General features: G+C 41.9%; 1 protein-coding gene across 2 annotated transcripts in view; it reads left to right on the forward strand.

Annotated features, from left to right (window-relative positions):
• Positions 1-10,656, forward strand: part of LOC129338640 (charged multivesicular body protein 3) — a 30,262-nt gene extending 19,606 nt beyond the window's left edge. Inside the window, exons 1-6 of one of the 2 annotated variants that reach the window (XM_054993027.1) lie at positions 287-401; positions 1,691-1,751; positions 3,756-3,935; positions 6,299-6,420; positions 6,715-6,829; positions 10,160-10,656. In XM_054993027.1, the coding sequence (XP_054849002.1) occupies positions 357-401; positions 1,691-1,751; positions 3,756-3,935; positions 6,299-6,420; positions 6,715-6,829; positions 10,160-10,299 (663 nt within the window). In that variant the 5' untranslated portion in view covers positions 287-356 and the 3' untranslated portion in view covers positions 10,300-10,656. Of the gene's footprint in view, positions 1-286; positions 402-1,690; positions 1,752-3,755; positions 3,936-6,298; positions 6,421-6,714; positions 6,830-10,159 lie in introns of those variants that run through there. The other variant, XM_054993028.1, reaches the window with a different exon arrangement.
• The last annotated feature ends 1,988 nt before the right edge of the window (positions 10,657-12,644 follow it).

A 12,644-nucleotide genomic window follows, 5' to 3' on the forward strand; every position in this document is an offset into this window, starting at 1 on the left:
CATGTAATCTCGACAGAAGTCACGTTTCTGCTGATGGGGTCTTAGGACTAAGGCAGGCAACCGAACCGTCCTTCTTGAGACTACGGGCCTTTCTTAGCACACTCTACGAAGAGCGAGCGGACGATACTACAAGGCTGGCCGAACCACCACCTCCCAATTTACCATATGGGATTTACCATAGAGAAGCGACGGCCTAGAAGATCTCAGCTAATAGCGCCTTCCAGTTCCGCTCCTTTTCCGCCAATCGGGGAGATTCCAGGGAACACGCGCAAAGGGACATCCGCGTTTGTCTCTTCCTGGTTTGAGTGGGGTGTACGGAAAGCGGAGAGGGACATAGTGGGCGCCGTTGGAGGGCGATGGGTCTGTTCGGCAAAAGTCAAGAGAAGCCGCCCAAAGAGCTGGTGAGGGCTGGGCCGGAGACTGGGCCTGCTTGAGGTGGGCGTTAGCAAACGCGCTGCCTGCGGTTGCTGGGGTGGGCGGCGCGCTAGCTGCGCCTCCGAAGGCTGGGCGGTGCGGGGTAAGTGCCGGGCCCAGAGACTCGGGCTGTCTTGCTCCGTTCGAGGCAGTTCCCGAAACAAACTTCCTTGAACGGCAAGGACTGAGCCTCCACGTGAGGACTTCTCTTTCCTGATAATTGAAGGCCCTGATCCATAGAGCTTTAGGGGTCGCCAGCAGGCTGCAGAAGTGCAGTTGCGTGGGGGTCGCTGTACTGTTGGTGCCAGCGTTTGAGGCCCCCACCCCTCCATGCCAATTCATTAAACATGTTAGTTTAATTAGTTGAAAGGTAGTTTCTAAATAAACCAAACTTCAGCCAAACTATTTATATGTGGTGTATCCATAATCAGTGCTCGAGTTTGGGCAGCATGGAGCATTTTTTTGGAGAGTTGATTCATACACAGATAATAACAGCAATAATAATTACATTCCATTTATACACCACTCTTCAGGACGACTTAGGACCCACTCAGAACGGTTTACAAAGTATGTCTTGATTTGTATTGTCGAAGGCTTTCACGGCCGGAGAACGATGGTTGTTGTGGGTTTTCCGGGCTGTATTGCCGTGGTCTTGGCATTGTAGTTCCTGACGTTTCGCCAGCAGCTGTGGCTGGCATCTTCAGAGGTGTAGCACCAAAAGACAGAGATCTCTGAGAGCATCTTCAGAGGTGTAGCACCAAAAGACAGAGATCTCTGAGAGCATCTTCAGAGGTGTAGCACCAAAAGACAGAGATCTCTCAGTGTCCTGAGAGAGCTCTGTCTTTTGGAGCTACACCTCTGAAGATGCCAGCCACAGCTGCTGGCGAAATGTCAGGAACTACAATGCCAAGACCACGGCAATACAGCCCGGAAAACCCACAACAACTATATGTCTTGATTATCCCCACAATAACAAACACCCAGTGAGGTTGGTGGGGCTGAGAGAGCTCCTGTGACTGACCCAAGGTCACCCAGCTGGCTTCAAGTGGAGGAGTGGGGAATCAAACCCGGTTCTCCAAATTAGAGTCCCACGCTCTTACCCACTACACCAAACAGACCCTAAGTTAGTCAAATCAGAATACTCTTGTCCAGTGATCAGAGAGCTTTATCGGCACCTGAATCTCAAAAGGATCCTTCAGTGCCTGTTTGGTGAGCATTGCTTTCTTAAGGCCCAAGTTGCTCTTGAATTGATCTCTCGTATTCCTTTCCTTTTTAGGTCAATGAGTGGTCACTGAAGATACGAAAAGAAATGAGAGTGATTGATAGGCAGATCAGAGGTTTGTATTCTCACAAATGTTCAGCATATTTTACAGTTTTCCTTTCTTCCAAAGTGCTCACTGAGATGTATGCAGAGTAATCCCTCTTCCATCTGAGCAGGGATTTGGACCTCATCTCTGTTGCTGTATTTTAAGCAGAGCATAGCTTCATACCCAATATGGCTCTGCCATAATCTTATGGACATAGAGAACCTGTGGTGTGGCTGCTGTTTCCTGTGTGGTCATAGAAATTGATAGTGTTTCAGTTGGTGAAGTACATTAGATGTGATTTCTCCCCATGCCAGGACTGGCCATCCAATATGATTCCCTAATTCAGGTGTTCCTAATGTAACTCAAAACCTAAGTATGTAAAAGTAGCACATACTGTAATGTTATCAGCCAGTCCTATGGTTTCCACAAGTTACAAAGTATATGTGAAAATTATATTTATCTTCAAATGGTTAGAGTGTGTTCCAGTGTAGTATGAATTTGCATGCTTAGAAAAGGAAGCTTTGTATCGGGGCAAAGAAAGTATCATTATGGAAAAAGTGGCATTCAAATTCCATTGAAAGTTGATGGGCGTGGTGGTGCCACAAGTGTTGGGCTGTTTTGATTTCTGGTGGATTCAGATACATGTTACATTTCCCATATATTGGATGTGAGTGGGCATGAGATTTTGGTTTAGGACCCTATTGCTAGAAACTCTGGACACAAACTACTCTGCAGTTCTCTTGTGCAAGCCTCATTGAACTGAACATATTGCACACATGGTGGGCAGGAACATGTGATTTGAATGGTACCCCTTCCAATAAGGGATCCCTCTCTGACTGCCATCTTTTTATTGGGACTCCTTGCATTGAGCAAACCTTAAAAGTTCTTTATTCTTCAGTACAACTATGCTCATTATTTCTTTTGCTAGATTTTCTGTTCCATGCCTCATCTGTCATACTCCTGGCTGAAATGGTTAATCCTATGTGTGTTTTAAGGCTGGGCCAACCACTCCGTCTCTCAAGGAGGCATTAACCACCTCTTGGACCCAGCCCCACCCCACCCGCCCCTTGCAGCCAAGAAGGACAAGGGGCCTATCAAGCAAGTAGTAGGCTGAAACTTCCATGTATCCTCTCCACATCCTCAGAATGAATAACTGAAAAGTATCCCATATTTATTGTAATATCCCATATCTGTTGTTGTGTCAGTCATGTTACTTTGGTTTTGTTGTGTAGCTGAATCCTATGTGTGTTTACTTGGAATGGAGTTCAGTGGGGCTTACTTCCAAATAAAGTATATATAGATTTGCAGCAATAAAATGATTTCTTTTGGTCTTAAGATACTATTGTTCTAGAATGGAATGTATACTCCTTTTGTAGAATAAATGGGAAACTCCTTGATTGGTGGAGGAGATAGCAGATGGAATTCCTGGGCCTGCAAACTTCTCCAAATAAGGAAAGGAAAGGGAAGTCTTAGAAGAGGAAGAGGGCATGTTAAACGTGATCTTGGGATGTCCAGTGTTGCATCATGTGAGGAAAAATTCTTTTAGTTGGAGATGTAAATAAATGGCTTGAGTTCTGTCTTATAAGGAAAGTTAATACAGTAAGTTTCATGTTAAAATACACCTTGATTAGTGGAGCCATTTTGATTAATGGTTTGATATTGACCTGGGCTTCTCTAATGCTGTCATTGTTTTCCAAGGAGCTGGATGGTGTCCAACTTTGCCAGGGTGAGATGGTGTTCCACTCTGCTATTTCTTTGTGGGATTTCAGTCTTTGTTCTGAATCTTTCTGAATCATTTTCTCTGCTCCGTGGAACATAAAATGGCTGGGCTTAGAGCTAAGATGGAGGGGAAGAAGGAAGGCCATCAAATATGGGAGCTTAATAGCAACAGTCAAGTCACTAGTGGTTGCTCATATTGGAGATCTTTCCACTGAAATTTAAGAGTTTGGGTGATGGATCAAGGAAACCTTTCTACTCACAAGAGCTGATGCTATTACTTTATACAGTGTTGTCTGTACTTTCTTCCAAACCTAGATATTCAGAGAGAAGAGGAAAAGGTAAAAAGATCTATCAAAGATGCTGCCAAAAAGGGTCAAAAAGATGTGTGTGTGGTCCTGGCAAAGGAGATGATCCGGTCACGGAAGGCTGTGAGCAAATTGTATGCATCCAAAGCGCACATGAACTCTGTCCTAATGGGCATGAAGAATCAGCTGGGTAAGGATACTGCTGAGCCTCCCAAGATGTAACTTTAGGAGATTTTATTACATTTCTGTCCTATCTCATTCCATTGGTTTTGTGTTCTTACATCCATAAAATCTCAGTACAAAAGAAACAAAATATAGTAACATACAACATCTAATATTCTATTTTAAGGCGTTTCTGTCTTTAGGGAGGGTTCCGATTGGAAACTTTCTTTCTCTCCTTGGCCTTTTCTGTTTGTAGCTATAATGCAGTAATTAATCTTGGTGTTAAAATGTGCAGCCATGACAAGTAGCTCAGTTTCTGATCTCTGTTTAAATTAATCGCATTGTCGTCCAACACATTTGAAACTGACAATTGGGGTCTATCTCTCAGCCACAAAACCCTCTTAGCTATGTGTGCATAGCATGAAGTTTGAAAGTGCTGTTGCTTAAGATGGGTGCCCAGGACAATATGAGACTTGAACCTGGGTGGCCAGCTTGACCTGTCATGGATCACTGAGACTGGGTTGAGCACAACAGGATGAGTTGATTACTCTCAATTTCATCCGGTCTGGACTCACTGTTCAGAGAGGGCGAGTTGCCATGGTCGTTTGGGCTAACTATGCCAGTGTTCAACAGGTAGCTGTTCTCTTGGGGTAATACCCACCCTGCTGCCTAACAGTCTCAGAACAGAGCTTTTGGACTTAGGCATGGGTATTTTTATGCAACCCTTTCCTTGGAAGATCAAAGTGGCAGGCCTGGCTCTCCTTATCTTCACAACAGCTTGTGAGATTGTGCTGAGATTGAGTGGCCTGCAGTCACCCAGCATGTTCCATGGCAGAGTGAGATTTGAAACCTATATTTCCCTTGGTTCAACAATATCATGCTGCCTCATAAGGTTTTCTGTCCTTTGGGACTTCAGCATTAATGCTGGAAAAAGTACAGAAGCGGACAACCAACTTGATTAGGGGATTGGAGCACCTTTTCTACAAGGAAAGGCTAAAGAGTCTGGGACGGAGTGGGCATGATAGAAATTTATAAAATTGTGCACAGGGGAGTGAAAGTAGACAGAGATAACTTTTTCTCCCTCTCCCCAAATACTAGAATTCAAGGGCATCCAGTGAAGCTGATGGACAGTAGATTCAAGTCAGACAAACGGAGATACATGATTACACAATGAGTGATTAAGATGTGGAATTCACTGCCAGGGGATGTACTGATGGCAACAGGCCACAGGCATTCACAGCTTTAAAAGGGATTTTTATTTACTTCATTTATAGGCCACCTTTCTTACTGAGACTCAAGTTGGATTACAATATATAGAAAATAGTTAAACCAGACAGTATAAACCATCCAGAAAACAATGCTGTGGGATTAGGATTACAGAATTGGAAAACAATACAAACAAAAGCCTGTCTGAGGCATGATGTACCATAATGCACAAAGTGGGTTTCAAGGTAGAAGACAATTCAGTCTAGGCAAAGTGATACATACAATAACAAAAGTAATCGACTACAATTCCATTGATTTATCTAATTCTCAACATAGTAAGAGTCCAGTAGCAGTTATAAAACTAAAAAAAAAATCGTGGTAGGGTATGAGCTTTCATGAGTCACAGCTCACAAGTATCTGAAGAAGTGAACTGTGAATCACGAAAGCTCATGCCCTTTTCTAATGTCCTATAGTTATTGCTGTTACTTTGACAGTATCTTATGCTGTGATTATTTTCATAATCATCTTCAGTAATCTATTATTTAATGTACTTATATCCCATTTTTCTTCTGATCAGTAACACTCAAAGCCACCGGGTGTTTTTAATTGTTTTGATGTACTCTGTTGTATGTATGTTAATTTGGAAGCCACCCTGAAAGTTCATTTTTGACTACGAGTGCAGCATATATATCCCTTTCCACTGCCAGTGACTTAAATAACTTTAAAGGAGTGGTATAATAAATTCATTGGGAATAAGTCTATTGAGAGCTGAAAGGAATCTTCGTTTCCAAAGGTGATGTTGTGGGCACACAAACAGTAGAGGGAACTTTTTCTGTTTACAGGCTCCTTGGAGGCCTTTGGCCACTCATAGAAACTGAATGCTGGACTAGATGCCCCCTTTGTCTGATCTAGCAGGGCTCCTCTGACCCTGTCTTATGCATTCTTTGTTTCTTTTAGAAGTGGAAAAGGAAAACACCATGTTTTTGATTAACACTTTCCTGTTGGCTTTGTAAGCTTACAAACTGAGCAGGGGAAATTGACATCTTGTGTTTCCTAGCCCACTTCTGATGAAATTGATTACGAAATTTGAATTGGTGGCAAGTAATGCCCTCACTGCTGCAGATGATCTTTCACGGATGTGAGGTTGATGTGAAAGGCATCCATGCCCCCTCCTTTTTTTTGCAGCTGTTCTTAGAGTGGCTGGGTCCTTACAGAAGAGTACGGAAGTCATGAAGGCCATGCAGAACTTAGTAAAAATCCCTGAAATTCAGGCTACAATGAGGGAATTGTCCAAAGAAATGATGAAGGTAAGCTTAGCTTCTTCTTGTATAATCTGGAAACAATTGTGGCAAAGAAAGGTGTTAGATGGGAGGTTGTGCTTGCTTTGGAGCATGTCTCCTCTGCTTGCAGGTGATCTCACCTTTGCCAGCTGTGGTCATTTGAATGTCCCTTTCAGGCATTACTTTTCTAAGGTAATGCAAATGCTTAAAGCCTTCCAAGCTGTGGCTAAGAGGCAGTATTTCCATAACTGCAGTCATATTACCCTGTTCTCTGTTTATGGAACATCTGCTCTGCTAGCATCTTTATATTAATTGCTCTAGGCGGGTATTATAGAAGATATGCTGGAGGATACTTTTGAAAGCATGGAGGATCAAGAGGAGATGGAAGAGGAGGCAGAGATGGAAATTGATAAAATTTTGTTTGAAATTACAGCTGGTAAGTATGAGAGTATACGTTATGTATCTATGCATGATATGGCCTATATGGTTTGTTTCTAAATGGCTAGTTTTCTCCTTTCTTTGCAATGCCAATGTTCTGTTCAAAATACAGACTTGAGTCTTACAGGTCATGCTGAATCAATGAGACCACCAGGTTCTGTAAGCTCTTAAATGGGCTTCAGTAAGGATCAGAGGAATATGAATGTCACTTCCATTACATGCCAGTGAAGGATGTTCTGGAGCATGTGAAGTCATTTGGATTAGTAGTTCTGATTTTTTCTGTTAATAAGTATGCCACTGTAGAACTGAGAAAAAGGAATTGTGCTTTATAATACCATGCCAGAAATCACAAGTCTACGTGGAATCCAGAAAAGGCAGGACTAAAGAAAATTGCCTGCATGGCACAGTGCTGATCTGGTTCATTTTGGAGATACTTAAGAGCATCTCATTCCCTCTGCCTTTGTATTCTACAGCTGACAAGCCAATTAACAGGGGAATAAGTGCCATTGAACTTGCATCCAAATAAATATAGGTAGGATGGGGCTACGCTTCGCTGCTGCTGCTGCTCCAGAAAAAAATGTTTTCAGACTATTACCAACCAGCTTTCCTCCCCCTTATTCATTTTATATCACTTTTGTTTTTTGAAGACACTTTCTCCCAGTTACCAGAGCCTACTGTCATATCATATTTAATTTTTATGGTATCTTCCTTACAAAAATCAAAGCCGTGTACAATAAAATAACTTCCATTGGTGAGTGTTTGTCCCTGATACCGAGTTCCCCAGACACATGAAGAGTTCTGTTAGTGTACTGCTTGGTTTATTCCTTCTGCTTCTGCTGCTGAACTTATAAAATTAAAAGATGCTTCTTTGCAGCAACACACAGTTACCCAGTTACGTTGAATAGAAATCACCTATGTGGATCCGTTCTCATGTACCCAACTTTGGCATAACAAAATGAATTTCTTCATGCCGTAGTTCATTGGAAAGGCAAAATAATTAGCTACAATCATCTAACATACTTTAAGTAACTATCTAGGTTATGTAAAGCGTCTTATGCTGTGTAAACCTTACAAAAATGTGGGGGAAATGGACTTTTTCTTTGATTTATGTCATGGAAATGGTAATGAATAGAAATATTATCAGTAAGTTACTTGAAGGGGGATTTCCAACTGCGCATTAAAATTTGAAATTGGTCACTTGGCTCAGGAGTTATAGCTCAAATTAGAAAAGGCAGGAACATTGGTTTTGTCCATCTTGATGATACCATAAAAAGGTTAAGCTACCAATCAGAATGTGTTATCTCATTAAAACATAAAACATAGTTACACATCTTTCAGAAAAACACAAAGAAGCTTTGCCACCTTACCTGATACTGGCATCCTGTCTGGCCCACTGACACATTCCTCCTTTATCATCCTCTCTGACTAATTGAACCCAGGTGGCCCAGAAGATTTGGGGTGAAATGAAGCAGTTGGAAAAAATAGTTCTGGAAGGGTCCCAAGGGTTATATAGTCCAATCCCCCTGCACGATGCAGGGAATTCGCAGCTCCCTCCACCCATTCTCTCAGTGATCCTTGCTCAATGCCTGAAGGAAGGCAAAATACTTCCAATGCCCAAAGAAGGCAAAAAACTTCCAGGATCCCTGGCCAATCTTGCCTGGAGAAGAATTCCTTCCTGACTTCCAAAGTGGCGATCGACATTAATCACTCTTTTCCTTGGGATTTGTGCAGTGGAGCCCCCCAGCATTCCATCTTTCCCCAAGATTGTTAACACATACCTGAAACTGCTGGGAGATCATTTTGAGTAGGGTATCATTAATATGCTGCTGACACCTGGCATTATTTCTCTGATCAGTTTAGTAGGAAGGTATTTATAGGGTCAGTAATGTCCTGGGTGAGTGGAGATAAACTGAAACTCAGTTCAGACAGAACAGAGTGGTTAATCTTGCCAGGGAAGTGGTATAAACCTGTTCTGGTACTCTACCCCAAGTGTGTTCTGTGGTGGTCACTATATTTACAGTATTTGCCCAAGCCTTTAATTAAGGTCCTAAAATTTTTTAGCATATTCATCTATCTATGACCTTAAAGGGCCTACATTGCATTTCTACTATTGTGGCAAATACTTATCCTTACTGCCATCATGGCAGGCTTCTGGTTGACTGACTGACAGCTACTGGCTGAGTCTGGGGTGGCATTCCCAGACAAACTATATTACTACTTTAATAGATGGGAAACTGAAAAGCTGCTGATATTCAGAAAATTATAAATGTTCTCTGTCTTGTTTTCACTGATACTTGTTTTCAACTGTATAGACCCTGTATGGGTGGGATGGAGAGAGAATTCTGCAAAACTGGGCTTATAAGACAAAGTCCAGTTCCAAGTTTGAGCAGCTGACACTTCTCAAATTGGGTGTCAGGTCTGTTACCCACAGTCCCTCCATCTTTGTGAACTTTGCAATCACCTTCTGTGTGTGTGTAGTTTTCCACATAGGCTGTCCAGCTCCTGGGAAGACTGCACTCTTATCTAAGATGGCTCACCACAGCAGCCTTGGGACAGCTCCTTCCTACTCTCCGGACTGTGCCCAGCTGGTCGGGCACCAAGGGTGGGGGCTTACAGAGAGGGACTGAAACTTTGTAGCAAGCATTCCATATGTCTTTCTCAACAAGAGCCCTATGTACAGCCAGGCACTTTTATTGCTTCTGAGTAACCTATGGACATATATATACTGTAGTTATGATTTCTCATTAAAAAACCTTGACTCAAGAGAGCTTGGATTTCTTGCTGCAAGGCGGGGGGGGCGGGTCAGCTCCAACGTATCCTGTTCTCCATAGACTGACATTGGGGCTATACCAACTGATTACAGCTTCAAGAAGGCTCTTCGAGTAAGGTGCTCTCAAAGTATATTAGTGTTAAAGGTTGAAACCAGCACTTTGACTTATACACAAGAACATTAGGGTTCATCCTAGTTACCATCTTTTTAGTATAATAAAGAATCAGAGCTTTTGCTAAAGCCAGTTATTTACAGCAGCTATCAAAACGCTGAGTTTGTCTTGGGCTCAGGCAGATATTTACTATACCCTAGAATATGTTCAGTTAACAGCATCCCAGAGAACCTCTTTTGTTAGCCTAAAGAGGAAAGGGGAAAATCTCAGATGGTGGCTACTATCTCTCCAGTCTTATATTGGAAGTTGTGGTGAAGCTAGTCCATAGAAACAGGAAGAGGTTGATACAGAATCGACTGATAAATTGAAAGTTTGTCCAATACCAATTGATAATTTAGTGCTTCTTTTCAGTTGTTGATCTGCCTCCTTTTTTCTTTTCTTTTCAGGAGCCTTGGGTAAAGCACCTAGTAAAGTTACGGATGCCCTTCCAGAACATGAGCCTGAAGGGGCTACAGCAGCCATTGATGTTGACGAAGAAGAAGATATCGAAGCCATGCAGTCACGGTTAGCTACTCTCCGTAGCTAAGAGTAGAACTCCTGTACAGTTTGATTCATTTTGCCATGGGTTGTTCAGTCATGCCTTTACAATGTAAAACTTCACATAGAAGAATTTCCTGTATATATCCATATAAATATATATATATATTTTGTGGGTTTGCCTTCAGATATATTTTTAATTTTTTTTCTTCTGTTAAACTAAACTCTGTCACTTCTCAGCAGTGGAATATGTGTGTGCGTATCCTCTAAAAAACCCACCTTTGAGCCTATGCTTTAAGTACTGTCTTTTCTGAATTACTTCTGTAGGCTGAGACAACCAAAATAGCACTTCGCTTATTTTTGAAGCAGTATAACTGGATTTTAATAAACAGCTTTGAACACTTTATTACCAATGAGCTGATATTTTCTTTCAGGTATTCGGGTTGATTATAGTTACCAGGTACCAAAAACTTGCTCTTCCAAAAGGTACAGTTGTGATTTACTTTAATATTGTAAATAACATATAGTTCTATATCAGCTTTCCTGTTTCTATGGTCTAGCTTTAGTCATCGTGGCGGCTAGTAGCCATTGCTAGTATGAATTCATGCATCTGTCCAGTCTTGTTTTTTTGATGTGTACTTGGGGCCATCGCTGTATCCACTGGCACAGAATTCCACAATTTAATTGCTTTTGCCCATTCTCTATTGCCCATCTACTTTTCTGGATGCCCTATTGAGAAAAGTTCTCTATCCACTTTTCCCACCCCATATATAATTTTATAAATTTCTATCACATCTCCTATTCGTTTTTTTTCTCTAAACTGAAAAGACCCAAACCCCTGTAGCCTTTCCAACCCCTTAATCCAACCCCTTAATCATCTTGGTTGCTCTCTTCTGCACTTTTTCTAGTTCTGCAGTGTCCCTTTTGAGATACAGTGACCAGAAGGATACTCAGGATTGTCCCCTAGAAAAAATATCATTTTAAATCTATTAAAGTTGGAAGGGCAGGCTTATAATGATCACATTTGAGAATGCCACTTGAGAATGTGAATGTCTCAGAACATCTACCAGTTGTTCAATGAAGTCAAAACAAGTTCCTAGAAGGATCACACAACACTATCCCTGGACTGAGATCGGCCCATCCAAGAATACTTAAATTGGCAGATTGGGCCATGTAAATAGAAAGGAAATATTTCTGCAAATCTCCGAACTGTAACAATGAACTAACTTGCAAAGCAGCAATTAAAACATAATAACAAGCTATGATGAATGTTTCAGATCTGGATTTCTTTTGCAAAGGTTCTGGGTAATAAACTTAGAAATATTAATTTATTCTTAAATCCATTTTTGGTAGCATAGAAATGTTATGCGTGCTCATTTGTTCTTAAAGTGCTTTCATCAATGCAATGAGTCTATTTCTAATAATCTTACATTAAAACTTCACAAATTATTAGTTTACTTTCAGATTGAGTTTTTAACCAAAACACTGAATGATTATTGGCCAGGCAATACAAGTTTTTCATATTGAACCTGGAACAAACAAACCAATATATTTCTGATCGTCCCTTAAATCCAGAAGGCTGATTTTTATATAGTTAATGTTTGAGGGGAGGTTCGCTCACCATGCAGTACCATAGCTAGGGGCGCCGGGTCCCCCAGGGGGTAAACAGAGTGGAGGGCCGGGGCAGTGGGTACTTAACCCTCATGCACATGAGGCACAGTCTCTATTACCCCTACTCTACAATGCAGGACTGGGCTCATCACTAAGGCCTATGGAGAATTCCAAAAGCCCTACAACATGTCCTTTTTCTGTGCATCCTATTGGCTGTGTGGTTGGAGAATGTTCTGCAGTGCACAAGATGTGGGTTCTAGGCCCACCTCTGCCTTCTGTGCTGCTGTGACAGTTTATTCCTATCTTTTTCTCCAGGTAGTATCCAGATTGACCTCTTGTTTTCTGTCCGAGTGCTTTTTCCCACTGAGCTCCTATGAAGATAACAAGGATCCCTAGTGAGAACATGGAGTCGTGTCTTCTGCTTGTCCTCACAGGAGCACTGTTTCCCTTAGTAGGGTTTGATCCCTTCTCTGGACTAGGCTACATTTACCTTCACAGTGTACGCTGGCTACCCACCTTCCATGTCCAGAGATCCGCATAAATCCTTCTCTCCCACTGACACAGCACAACTGGATGTTTCAAGCTAATGACTGAACCTTTCCTTAGAGAAACCTTTAGAGATACTTAGACTGGACTGTTGTAACCTGCTTTTTGATAAGCTGCTTTTAGAAAGCATCCAGAAATAACTGGTCCAGAGTGTGGCTATCTGGCTTTTAGCAGGGATGAAATGTGACGCTCATGCTTACCCTACTAAATTTTCATGGGCGCTGTCCTGTTTCTGGT

Source organism: Eublepharis macularius, chromosome 12, assembly GCF_028583425.1.
Source record: "Eublepharis macularius isolate TG4126 chromosome 12, MPM_Emac_v1.0, whole genome shotgun sequence".
Lineage (NCBI taxonomy): Eukaryota > Metazoa > Chordata > Lepidosauria > Squamata > Eublepharidae > Eublepharis > Eublepharis macularius.